General features: G+C 43.5%; 1 protein-coding gene across 1 annotated transcript in view; it reads left to right on the top strand.

Annotated features, from left to right (window-relative positions):
• CDH4 (cadherin 4) overlaps positions 1 to 14,115 on the top strand; it is a 419,012-nt gene that overhangs the window by 323,727 nt on the left and 81,170 nt on the right. Inside the window, exon 6 of the mRNA XM_053958581.1 lies at positions 6,617 to 6,761. Coding sequence (XP_053814556.1) covers positions 6,617 to 6,761 — 145 coding nt within the window. The remainder of the gene's footprint in view (positions 1 to 6,616; positions 6,762 to 14,115) is intronic.

Raw genomic sequence — 14,115 nt, 5'->3', positions numbered from 1 at the left:
CTTTATCAGGTATCCAGTTAGCCATGTTGACACAGCTTCTGGGCTGGGGTGGAAAGATAAAGAAAATAGATTACCTCTTTAGTTGGGTGGAAAAAGAGATTTCCCCTGGGTAAAAGGAGATCTGAAGAAAAATTATTTTATACTCCGTGAACAAGAACAATTATTTTGTTTGTTGTGCCTAGGAAAATAGGAAGAGAGGTTGTTTTGGAGAAGAAATATTTGAGATAAAGTGTGTGTCATCTCAGTGTTGTTGATATTGTTTCAGCAGTGCCAGGTTATTATAACAGTCTAGTCAATAATAAAAAAGTTAAGACTTTTGATGGAGCCGCTGTGATGTCTGTGATCAGACACTCGCAGTCAAAACCATGAGATGAAACAGATTTTGTCCTCCATCCTAACAAACCCCGTGCCCCTTAAAAATGAACTGAACCTACCAGTCACAGTGAATTCAGCAAATTGAATTCTTGCCTTGCCAAAGATAATGGGATGAATCTGCCTTGCACATACCACAGGATTTCCAGCCTTTGCTGTTCCTCACAGGAACCTTGCACTAGTGGCATCCATATATAAATAAGCATATTCATACTCTAAAGGTTACAAGAAGATGTATTTTATGGAGAGAATAACTGATAAGTATGTTATGAGACTTTATAGACAGGAATACTGAATGATATAAAAATCTTCGTTAGGAGAATAGTAGAAGATGATGAAGAACATTTTAAGTTGTGTCTGTAAATGACCTTTAGATCCTTCAGCCTCAGCAGCAATGGACTGATGATTTCTTGAACCATCAGTTGTTCATTTACTAACCCTTTACAAAGCCTTTATAAATACACCATGCACAAAGCAATGACCCAAACACTGGAGCAGAAATTTACAGTAGGAATGAACAGTGCTGGAAACAAGAAAAAATTTGGTCCATTTCCAGAAAGAAAATAAATTCCAAAGTCTTGGCTAGTGGAGGGTTTGAAGAAGTCAATGAATTTATGCCACTTCATAGAGCCCAGTCTCTAGCTGATAGGAAAGGCAACAGGTAGCCAGGTTTGAACTGAGTGCTGGAAGAGCAGTGACTGAGGTGCAGCTTGGATGTGAACTGGAGAGCTTGTCCACCTTTAAACTTGTTTGAGATCTGCTGTAGTTTCCTTTAGCTTGAATTAGTAGCTTTGCTCTTTATCTGGGGTGGAGAATGTCAGTGGAGCTGCAAGGCACCACTGGTACCTCTGACCCAGCAGGACATGGGTTCCGTGTCTGATGCAACCTTGTGTTCCAGCTGAAGGTGGGTGCATTTACACAGCTTCAGGATTTCTGCAGCCCCCAAAAAACCAAATCTTTTAAGTATCTCTGTCACTCTCGAGTGTTGTCCTTGCTGCTTTTGTTCCCAGGTAATCTAAAAACTAATTATAAAAGAAAGAACAATAATTTGCAAGTCTTTGTAAGGCTACATATCAAGAGTTCTGTTTCATTAACTCACACATTTTCAACACATATTTTCTTATGCATAATTATCTGTGTTGCTTCAGGACTACCATTTTTAAAATACTAGTGTTTTAGCACTCCCTGCATTCAGCAAGCCATTTGTCTGATGAAACCTGCCTCGTTCCCTAAGGTGAAACAGATTTTTTTCTAATTAGATCAGGAGTTCTGCAGCAGAACTTCCCCTGTTTTTGTGATCATTCTTGAACTTTTAGGGAGGATCATTCCGAGCTTGAGTTATGCAGAGATGTATGTGCCTCTGGGACTCACAGCCCCTGCCCAGGTGCTGTGTGTGCTGGTGATGGCAAGTTCAGCTGTATTTTGGCCTCATCTGTTTGTGTCTGCGCTCCAAACCAGAGCACAAACTCTCCAGGGACCTCGCAGACATCCCAGATGCAGAGTCAGCTGAAAATACGAGCAGAGAAAAGCAAAAAGGGCTCTGCAGCCACTTAACCAACCCCATGTTGTGGTGTGGAACTGCACAGGTGGCATTGAGTGATGCCCTGGGAGCCACCCTGGCATCATTAGTGCCATGGGACACACAGCCATGGGACACACAGCCAAGGGACACACATCTGCAGGACACACAGCCATGGGACACACAGCCATAGGACACACAGCCATAGGACACACAGCCATGGGACACACATCTGCAGGACATACATCTGCAGGACACACATCTGCAGGACACACAGCCGTGGGACACACAGCCATAGGACACACAGCCATGGGACACACATCTTCAGGATAGACAGACACATTCCCCACATTTTCTCTGCCATCTCACTGTGGCAGGCGTGTGCTGCATCTCCCCTTGCAGTCAGCCCCTGAAGTGCTCACTGCATGCCAAGGAAGTTTCAGCAGGTAGGAATATTTAATATGCATGAGTTCTCTTGGCCTTATTTAGCTGCGCTCCCCAAGTCCCGTTTGTGCTGCTGACAGAATTAGTGGCTCTGAATGTCTTTTCTGATCCAGACACCAGTTTCATATTAAGCTGCAGTTAGGCCTGGCAAGTACAGGGGTTAGAAAATTGGTAGCTTCGTTTTCCAAGACGTTTTTCAAGCTCTGTTTTCAAAAGACATCAGCATAAACATGTCAGTAAGTAATCATTGCTTATGACACTCAAGTAATATGCATTATAGGGAAACTTTGAAGCAAGTCCTAATCCAGTTCCAGACACATGTGTGCACTGTCAGCTTCAGGCTGATGAAATACTCCCTCAGAAATGGCTGGAGCAGAACAGGTGAGTTATAGACTGACAAAGAGTTGTTTTAAATGCAAAGGAACAAAACAATTTTACTGCAAATTAAGGGATACAAGAGCTAATTCCAGTATTTTGAACCATGTTGAATAATGCCAGCCGTTTGTGTCACAGTGCTCTAAACTGAACTTTTAATCACAATTAAGAGCACACAAATTAGGCGTGACATTGTATGCTTATTGCTTAAAGGCTCTGTCACTGATTGATAATGTATATTTGTATTAGTAGTATTAGTGCCTAAGTAATATTCATATTTAACACAATTCACTGTGTTGACTTTGACTAACTACCTTCAGATACCACGAGCCTCCAGTGTAATCAATAATCATGATACCAAATCATTTGTATGCCAACAGCTACATTTACACTGGAAACTGTCAGTAGGAAAACCTCAGAGACCTGTGGTAGCTGCTGCTGAATATGATAGCAATAATTGTCACACTTTTAAACAATATTTGTTAAAGAATATTTAAGCTCCTTGGCTGGTACAGCAGAGTGATGCATCAGCTAGAGATTAGTTGGCTATGTGTATTAATTTTTCAGAATCCGTTGCAAGGTATTTAATTTGATTTTATTCCTTCTTCACTCCTGTCATGTTCTCCCTCTTGGGGAAAATGTAAATATTTCAAACTAACTTTATAAATGTTTCTTAACTGTTTCTTCAGCCAGCCTCCAGCTCCCATTTGAATACTTGTGCATGCCCCATGTCTGGCACGTGTCCTGTGGCCCAGGTGATGCTCACTGACCTTTCACTGGTGTGTTTTCCAGCTCAAAATGATGTGTGTGTCTGATGGAGCTCGACCATCACCTTTTGTGCCTTGCCCATTGCTACAAAGCACTCCCATGCATTTTTTTTTCATCCCCTCCATCACTTTAACACCAAAATAGAGGTGGCAGAGGTGGCTTGGTCACAGGTGGCCACAGAGCACCATGTGGGCTCTGACTGTGTCTCCCAGAAATGAGCTCCATCTCAGCCACTGAGGAGTGGCTCCAGAACAAAGTGTGTTGTCCAGCTTGAGGATGCCTCATGAACACCAAAAGTAGGACAAGAGAATGGGGGAGAAGATTAATTAAAGAAGGGAAATGTACTATAGATCTGCCTTGGAGATCCAGCCAGTTTCCCAGCAGATAGATTGACGCCCTGGAGCCCCTCCTTCCTTGGCTCTCTCTGCTGAGGATGGTCTCTAATGAGGAATTGTCTCTTAACAAGGAATGGTTTGTAGCAGGAAGAGCTCCCATTGAGTTGAAATTCAACCCTGTAGCTCAGGACCCCTTTTCCCTTTACCATGGCTGGCACTGACCACAGAGAAGCAGCGTGTTGTGGGAGATACAGAGGCATTGGCTCATGAGAGTTGTTCAGAGAGAACGGGCAGAGAAAAGTAATGCAAAAAAGCACAAAAGGAAAAAAGTAGAAATGTTCACTGAAGCCAGGCCAAAAAAAGGAGCAGGAGAGAAGATGTCATCTTCCTGGCACTGCAGATGCTGAGTCAGGACACCAGTGACCACACCAGTGTGCCCAGCACTGCCCTGGCTCCCATGGCTTAGCCCGGTGGTGGTGCTGGGCTCAGGACACTTGAGCATGTCACCACAGGTTTGATGAGATTCCTGCAGTCTTGCTCATTGAATTTTTTTGCCTTGAGTGCAGGCAGTAATGCGCTGATGGGTACATGTGCTCAGTGAGTGCAACAAGCAGATAGATGTGCATTGCTGAGAAATCCCTTACTCCTGGAGATTTCAAACAAAAGCCATCGAATGTAATTAAAAATTTGCAGGGAGAGAGTCAGATCTGAGGGGGGAGATACCAGCTTTGCTCTCTGCTTTATCTCTGAATGGAACCATTTCCGCTGCTGGAAATGCTGTAAGAGAGAGCCCAGTGCTGCCTCAGTTTGAAGATAATAACTTTAATTTTAGCTCTGAATTACTTTTTTTCAAAGACAGTCTGACCTCTGACTGTAAAGTTATTGAATTGCTACATCTGACATGATGAAGGATAGCTCAACAGGTGGTAGCCAAAGCAGTTCCTATGTAGGAAAGAAATGCAGATATTAAGAGCATTGCAAGTCATGAAACACAAATGGTACATCCTGTATTGAAAGCAAAGCTGGACTTCAGACTTTAAAGAAAACGTGCTGCTTAATTTCCTTTGGAAAAAAAAAGTGTTTTTCTCCCAGCTCATTTCATGTGGCAGTTTGTTCTCTTTGCTTGATTAAATGTTAATCCAGCCCATCCTGACGGTGTGCAGTTCCTTTTGTTAAACTCTGGACTTCTGAGCACCATACATGAAGGGGAAAGTTGCATCAATCACCAGCACAGTGAGAGTGAAAGACAGAAACCAGGGCTAATGCAATTAGCACATTTATTTGTCATGCATCAGAGGAGCCAGAGACCTCCCTGTAAAGTCAGCTCTGAGTCCCAGCAGCAGCCTGATGGTGTAGGGAACTGCTGGGAGGAACCAGAGGCCTCCATCCCACTGGATGGCAGAGCTGGTGTGTCCCCTGTCCTTCAGCCCCACTCTCCCAGCCAGCCCTGGCACAAACAGGTTGCCCAGAGGAGCTGTGCCTGTCCCATCCCTGCAAGTGTTCAAGCACAGGTTGGATGGAGCTTGGAGCACCCTGGTCTGGTGGAAGGTTCCCTGCCTGTGACAGAGGCTTGGAACTAGATGAGCTTTAAGGTCTTTTCCAGCCCAGCCCATTGTGTGATTCTGTGACTCTGTGGAGCTGACGTCCTCCAAAGCCTTGGCTCCTCAGCCCGCCAGCCCTGTGGCATGTCACACCATCCCGAGTGCCATCCCCAGTTCTCGTGGCAGGGTGGAGGTTCAGCAGTGCTCACAGGGGCTGAAATGAAGAGGGATGGTGGCCAAGGTCTGGCAGCACTCAGAGGCAGGCAGTGCCTCCCCAGTGCCAGCCGGGTCGGGGGCTGTGCAGCTCTTCCCTCGCTGTCGGAGTTCTCCCGACGCCGGCGCCGGCGGCGCGTTCAGCTACACGCCATTTAGAGTAGCCATCTGTTCCCTTTAATGAGAAAGCTATCCATTTTTTTCACCTGTTACTGATTGTTCCAGACTATTGTGATTGCTTCGTTTTATTAATTACTCATTTTGACATGCTGTATCTGTCTCTTTTGTTCAGAAAACAGATGCTCTTGTTTCTGGGCATTATTACTGATGGTTATTGCTAATAAGATAAAGCTGCAGTTCCAGTTTAACTGAGGGCTTAACACTGTGCCTCTGGTTATTGAAATGCCTCAGCACTGGGTATTTTATTCAAGCCTGAGGAAATTGCATTCTTAGTGCCATGGGGGCTCCCATTATTTGAAGGAAAGGGAATTCTTAAATGTCTTTTGGTGCACAGAGCAATGGGGTTGGTAGCTGTTGCTGTTCCTGGAGACCATGATTAAACAAAGAATAAACATTACTAAGATCATGGTGAAATCTCTTCACTTACTAATCCCTAGTATTATGGGTGTGAAACGCTGCAGATTCCCATAAGAAACTTCTCACTCAAAATCATTTCCTCACTTTATTTAGAACTAAGCAAAATTTGCTTTTCAGATTGTCAGACGAGGTTCAATATGTCTTAAAAATTAAATAGAGTGGTCTGTGAGTTGTGAAGGGGATAGGATAGCATCACTACACCAGAGTTGAAGTGTTTCCACTGACAATCACTGTTTCAAAATATTATTTCAATGTTATATTAAGCTCTGAAAAACTGTCTGTGAGTCGAGTGTAGATGGAAACGATGTCAGTGCTTTCTGCTGGAATTAGATACTGGCTCCATTCAATTTTGAGAAAGTATTTATGATGTAAAGTCAGTCTTTGCGAAACAGTCTCTCATTCTACAACAAATCCAGTTGCTGATATTGTGCTTTCATTGTGCTCATTCCCAGCTCCGGGCTCATGCGGTGGATATGAATGGAAACAAGGTGGAGAATCCTATTGACCTTTACATCTATGTGATTGATATGAATGACAACAGGCCGGAGTTCATCAACCAAGTCTATAATGGATCTGTTGATGAAGGCTCTAAACCAGGTACAGTTGAAAAAAAAGTCTCAAAGTTTCACAGATTTTCAGCCATTCATCTGGGGTGGTGGCTTGGGCTCTGCTGGGAACACAGGGGATGAGGGAGAGGTTTGCTCTTGCTGGCTGTTGGTGGAAGACTGATGGAGCTGAGAACAATCCCATTGTGTCTCTTTTTCTGGATGAAGAGAAAGTGCAGACTTGGGGTGGAGGGAACCTGGGTCTGGTGGTCCCTTCCTGGCTGTGGGATTTGTAAAAGCAGCAGTTTTGTAGAGTAATGCTCTGTAGCACCATTCTCATACACTCACTGCACACATACAGGGCTGTTATTCTAATTACAGAGCACTGAAAGCCAGCCTGGCTGTGGCCTTTCCCTGACCCTGTGTCTGAAATGCTCAATATCCTCCTCCTTGATATTTAATTCAGTCATTTGCCAACTCAATATCTGGCATCCTGTCAGGCTCCAAAGAAGGCTCTGTCTCAAGAAAACACTTTCTTACTTGGGACCTGATGGAAACCTGCAGAAGTGGGAATATTCACATTGAAATTGCAGGCTCATCCTGTCCCCACAAACTTTTCTAACAGAGGGTAAAATGGGGAAAAACCTGAAGTTGAATTTCAGGAAATTTATGGGTGAAAAATCAGTGAGGGTGTAGGCTGTATGGGGAATAGTGATGATTTTTACATGAGCACATTTATATGCTTGGAAGAAACAGAGCTGTAAAGGTCTTTAATGTTCTATTTCCAACTCTACTGCTGATCTGTTATTTAAGTGTGGTGTAACCCTGCAGTTTCCAGTACAGGAGCAGGGTTGGTTTTGCTCATTGCTGAGTGTAACTACAATGAACGTATCCATTCTTTGAACATAAATTGTTCTGTGTCGCCAGTACAATTGGAAGCCTCCTGAAATCAGAGGGTTTTTTTTCCTAGATTGTCTCCTTGGTTGTTTGCCAGCTGAGGGGTTAAATACCCCGTGACTTTGGTTTGTGTCAGCAAACATTTATCACGGCGGCTCCGCTGCCGGAGGTGTGACAGGGAAGTCTCCGGTGGGCACTGTTTTTAACAAGGTGATTCACAGTCGTGATTGATTGTCTTCCAGCACCGTGAGGGACAGGCAGCTGTGGGGGACACGTGGTGGGGACAGAACATGGCATTATTTCGGAGCAAAGAATAGCTACAGCTCCCTTTCTGATTCCTTTGAGTGGTGATGTCCCAGCTTCAAAGTCCTGATCCTGGTTCTGCTTGGAGGCGGGAACGGGAGAAGTCCCTGAGCTGACAGCTCTGATGACATCTTCCCAGAAAATTTTTCCAGCTTTCATTTGGAGGCCACTTTGGGGCATATAAAGGTTTGAAGATTGACACATTTCCATAGCAAATCAAATTTCTTACATCTTATTCGAGGACAGATCAATATTCAAAGTGTTCCCAAATGTTTTAACTAGCTCTGTTCATCTGTCAAAGAAGCAGTAAATTGCATCCTCTTCTTGTCTGAAATCCAGATAAGCCTTTGAGCTATTAAATAGAACAGGATAATTTGCCTACAAAATACTTGTGCCTCTGCTTCTAGCAGTGTTTTTTGGTATTCTCTATCCCAGGCTGGTGTGCTTGCCTTTAAGGCAGGAAGGTAGAAAGCAATCTGTTCTTATTCAAAAGCAATTACATTTGTCTTTGATGTGTTTGTTGGGGTTTTTTTCCTCTCTTTCCTGTTTAATCGGTATTCTTTTAAAGGTTTATATTAGTATTGAATTTCTCTTCCTTGCTTTTGTTGAGCCTCCTAGGAATTTGGGTATCACAGGCCCTCATTCTGTGTGCTTGGCAAGAAACATGATCTTGTGCCTTTGAGAAAGTGATAGAGAGGTCATGGAGTTAAAGGGAATATCTGCATGCTCCTCCTTTGCCTCAAAATGATGTGTCCCTCTTCTGTGCAGAGACAAGTGTAGACAATGTATTTAGCTAAGGGTAGATCTTGCAAATATTTAGAAACTTTTTATTGGTTTGAAGATACCTCAGAATATTGTAACAACTAAGGTACCACACCAGCCATTGCAAGAGAAGAAATACGTTTCCAGAATTCATGATTATTTCTGGCAGCGGTTGAGAAATGAAAGACATTGCATATTCTCTGAGGTAACAGCAAAATTTGTTCAGTACTGATTCAACAGTAAGTTAGATATGTATATGCATCTATAAAAATATATCTGCATATGTGTGAATATCCATGCTTCAAGCAAACCAAAAAATCTTGTTATATGTTACAGGAGTTCAGCATTCATTTTCCTCTGCTCAGTGCTGCTGAACTATGCCTGAGGAGTGAAAATGCTTCCCTGGATATCCTGTGCAATTGTTATTTTTCACATCTTCCATATGCCCATTTATAATGGCTGTGATTAAAAATGCAGGATTACTTGATTACGACAGTATCTGCAATGTTCTTAATTTTGCACACCTCTGATGAGAGATATTAGACTATCCCAAATAAATGCTGGCACTGAGGGCAGATAGAATGAGCAGCCAATGGCTGTTTGAAGTCAGTCGGAATTTTGCCCAGATTTAATTAAAAAAAAAAAAAAACCCAGATTAAAAAAGGATATGTGGAGCTTGAGCTCTACCCATGGAAATTTTGCAGAGCAAGACCATCACAAATGTGCTGTTGAGCAGAGGCTGAGCAGGGCACTCAGTGACCTTGAGCTGCAGGGAAAGCCCCGGTAAGGCTTCAGTAGGATCAGTAGAGCAGATCCCATTCCAGTGAGCAGGAAAGGGCCCTTAGGTGCTGTCCAGCATTCCCGAGGTCCAGGCTGGAGCAGAGGCAGGGCTGTGTGTGCACAGCAGGCAGGGCTGTCCCTCCACAGGGGTCTGGGACGTGGTGACCATCCTGGTCCCTGCTTGGGGCCGGGATGTGGTGACCTGGAACAGAGAGTGTCGCCTCATCTCTGAGCCTGGCAGGGAGCTACAGTGTGTGTGCCAGGCCAGGGCAGGGCAGGGAGAGTGGCCAAGTAAGATTTGACCTACTGACCCAACAGTGAACAAGCCAAAAGAGGGTGGAGTGAACCAAGGAAAGGGAATGCAGAAGGAGGCGTGTTCCAGACTGCAGCACGGTGTGACGCTGCTGGGAGCTCAGCCTTCCACAGCAGCAAGTTTGCTTTAGCCTGGAATGCAAATACACAAAACTGTCCAAGAGCTGGAAGAATTGGCAGCGACGTGAAGAGACTCATTAGACAGTCTGATGGGGTTTAAGTGAAGGGGCTTCCCAGCCTGCAGAGCACTCAGCCTGGGTTCCCAAGGAGCGTGCTCTCTGCAAGTCACCTTGAAGCAACCCTTGACAGGAATAGAAAAGAAATCATCAAGTATTATTAATTATAATAGGTTGTTGTTGCTGGTTAAGATTATAACTTAATTGAAATAGTGTCTTGAGCCATAGCATAGTGTTCTTGAAATCAGGAGCTCACTCTTGGTGAAGTTCTCTGTAGTGAGAACTGGCCCCTGAACATCCTCAGATGTGCTGGCTCTTAAACATCTCTTTCCTTTTCTGATACTCTCTGGAAAAACAGTCTAATGCATTGCTAGCTTATCTAGCCTCAGGTCAAGTAGCTGGGCAATTTAAAATATGTAAAAGCAGACCCTTCCAGAAATGCAGAACAGGAGTAGCGATGCAGGATTTCCTTTTCCACAGGACCATCTTTCTTCCTCACTCTCCCCCTCCACGCGTTGTTTTGATTTAACGCGCCACTGCTTGAAAGTGTATCTTAAAAGACCGTATTTTACTCATGTTGAATAATGTTCTGCCTCTTTGAACTTTGCCTCTGTGTGAAGAACACAGCCAAGTTTTAAAAATGCAGCTGCAAGCTGGAGCTGAAATTCCCCTGCTCCCTCTGGCAGCCTTAATCAGCAGAGCTCTCCTGGAGCTGCGCGCTGCCTTTCAAGCGCTGACAAAGCGCGATGGGTGCAGAGCTCGGCTGCCCAGCACTGCCTGCTCTGCAAGGGTTCTGCTGCCTTTTCCAGGCCCACATCTCCGAGCTGCATCACACCAGCTCCTTACAGCAGGAAGGAACTGGGGCTTGGAGTGGGATTTTCCGCTCTGCACAGCAGCAGTTGCTGCCTGCTGTGAGCACAGCCCCTGAACTCGTACTGCTGGGCGTGCAGGATCCCAGCAGTGTCCTTGGGGAGGGCTCTTTCGGGAGAAACTCCTACAGTTTCAAAAATTACTCAATAAGATGGCATGAAAATGCTTAACTATGAAAGAAGAAAGGGAATTTAATCACAAAACAGTAGTGGGATGGAGAAAGATTATTTTTTTAGAAGCTTAGTTTTGCTGTAACCACAGCAGACCCTTCCTTGTGGACGGATGTGGATGTCTCACTTAACTGAAGTGTTCAGTTCTGAAAAGGTCAATATGAAATGCTCTGCGGCGACTTGAGTGCTTTGCTCTGGGTTGTATCTATTTTGTTTTAACAGAAAGATTGTCAAAAATTAACTCATCTCTCCAAAACAATTTGTTCCTGTCAGGCTGGCCTTTTCCATTCCCATTCATCCTTTCCACTTCACTAACTCTCTAGATGCATCTTGGTCCCTTTCAAGTCAATAGCACAAGTCCGAGTGACTTCTTTTAAACTCTATCCAGCCCCTTCATTCTCCTGGAGTTGTGTAGGATAGTTTACTCCTACCACCCTTCTAACGAGTGGTGTGAAAGAGTGCTGAGTATAGAGAGTCCTCCAAAATAAAGGAATATTAGTATTTCTTACATGAGAAATGTTGTAATTTAAAATTTCTCCTCCTGAGTCCATGGAACTCTGAGAGAATAATGGTTGATAACATGCTACGTGAAAAATGAAATAGCTGGGAGCCAAATCTATATGTGGCAAATCGAGTTAAAGAAATCTCATAAAAAAAAAAGCAGTATATAAAAAAACCCAAGGATTTTAAAAGCTGATTATTTTACTAGTGTCCCAGTTTGTTTATTTTATTTCTATGCCAGCAGAGATCCCCTCAGAGATTAACACCATGGACTAATGCACAGATGGGGCCAGAAACTCGAAAGTCATCTGAATATTAAGAATTTAAATCTTTAGCCTCAGTGATTTGAGCAGAAAGCCAATTATGAGGCTGAATTAGTTTTCAAATTAAACTGCAATTTAAGGCACGTGAAATTAATCTTTTAAGGCATATAGTTGCATTCATATATATATTCATGGGGAGAATTTGGATTCTGCAGTTCTGGCTTGTTCCTCTTCTCCAACCTGACAGTGCAATTCATGAGGAGATGCCTGGTGTGCCTGGTTGTTTGTTCAGTGAAGGAACAGAGCAGGTGTAGCTGGGTGGCAGGGCCTGAAATCTGAAGGGAAGATATTTCATTTTGAAAAATTAATAGGACACAGAGTGAATCCTTCTTCCTGCCACTGCAACCCATTGCAAAAATGCCATAGTACTGCTCATAGTCAAAACATTCAATATGTTTTTTCAGCTTGGAGGTAAGTTAATTTCAAAACTCTTCATTTAGGAAGGTCCCAGTTCAAGAGAGAACCTGAACGTGTTCATGGATGGCACTGCCACACATTCTGGCTTGTAGCACTAGAAACTCAAAATAATGCAAATGCTGAATGTCTCAGAGAGGTCATGCACAGGTAAAATATTCCAGAGGGTCAGAGTAGGACTCAATGGATTCTTCCATTCATCCCAGAGGTATTCACAGGTTGGGTGCATTACTTCTGGATCCATCCCAAGCTTGAATATATTCATCTATGGCACTGCCATCTTCTGCACCCTGGGCAGGTGTTACTCTTATCCTTGCACTTTATATGCTATTAAAAATGGCTTTGTCCAACCTGATTCTATTCTCTCACACATTACACACAGACTTAGGATACACAATATTCTTTTTCAAGTTCTTTTGCTCAGCCAAGCACAATTTTAAGGTAAGAAATTGTTTTTCTGCAGACTCATGTGGTAGTGCTTTCCATTTTCTTTCGAGGTGAGTGGTTATGAAATCCGTGCTCTTAATTTCCTTTTCAGAAGCATCCAGTCCCAAGAGCAAGGAAGGGAAATATAGGACTGTAAGTGAGAAAAAAAAATGCAAATCCCAAGACTGGTGGGCTTTCCCTCAAAAAAAAAAAAAAAAAAAAAAGAAGGCCAAGTTGACATAAAGGAAAAAAATATGGAAATCATGGTCTGACACCAATGTAGGAGGGAGTTACAACTGAACACTGTAATAGCCTACACTCTGCCTCCTTTTAACTAGCAGTTACAAATGCATACAAAATAGTTACAAACAGCATAGTATGATATATATAATAACATTTATATTATATTACAGCACTTTATATTGTATTGTATTCTAGTGTCAAAATTCAGGGATTGGATTGAAGCCTTGTGGAGGGTGTGTTCAGTGTCAGGTTATGTGCAGCTGGGGCTGCATGGTATCTGGAGTCACACATGCCTTCAGTGGAGCATCAAACCTGGGTGTTCAGCACAATTCAGTGGGGATGTTCAGGATATCTTATCCTAAGTAGCCATGCTTTCCCCCTTCTTTAAATTAGCCCTTAAAAATCAAGGGGACGCATGTGCAGGAACTCAGTCGAGCTGAACCTTGTGGATTTATGCAGCCAGAATCACTTGCTCAGAGGCTGGATGTGCCTTTGCCCACCCTGACGTTGGACTGGTGGGATTTCTCTGGGGTAAGGGGGTCTCAGTGAGCTGCAGGCTGCTGGAGGGGAGTGATCTCCAAATCTGGCAAGGGCCGTGTGTGTGCTGCAGTCAGTGCATCTGCTCGTCGGCTCTCCGGAGGTATTTATTCCGTTTTTAACAATAAGGAGGTCTTATTTCCGTCCTGGGTGACAGCAGCCTCTTCAGCTCTCTCTGTTGTCTCTCCAGACCTGCTCCCTCTCTTTATTCTCATTAGGTTGGCTCTTGCCCTGTCTGAAGCTGAAAATCCAATGTCTCTGCTAATTAGGAAGTGGCATCCGTTATGAATTAGGTTAGCTGCTTGAAAGGTCAAAATCTGCCAATGATTACAAAAATTATGGTGAAGGAGAATGACAATAGCTATCAGTTACAATGGAAAGAATATCATTCAGAAGGAAAGTGCTGCTTCTATTTCGGTTTTTTATCCAGAGCATGTGGGATGCAGTTTAATTTAAGTATATTAGCAATTTATTACACCTGCAGTACTTGCACTCACTTCTGTCATCTTGATGTCTTGTCCATTTTCCTGTTCACCTCTGTGACTCCACTCAGCACTGTTGCTGGGTCAGCTACCCAATTTCATTTGAAACCCTTAACAATGAGTGTGAAATTGTTTCGCATCACCCATTGAATACTTTTTTTTTTTTTTTTTTACTTGAGGATGCAGGCTTGTTAGATGAAATGCTTTAGT

Source organism: Vidua chalybeata, chromosome 17, assembly GCF_026979565.1.
Source record: "Vidua chalybeata isolate OUT-0048 chromosome 17, bVidCha1 merged haplotype, whole genome shotgun sequence".
Taxonomy (NCBI): domain Eukaryota; kingdom Metazoa; phylum Chordata; class Aves; order Passeriformes; family Viduidae; genus Vidua; species Vidua chalybeata.
Note: the sequence above shows the minus strand (reverse complement) of the source record. Positions and strands in the feature narration are given on the sequence as shown.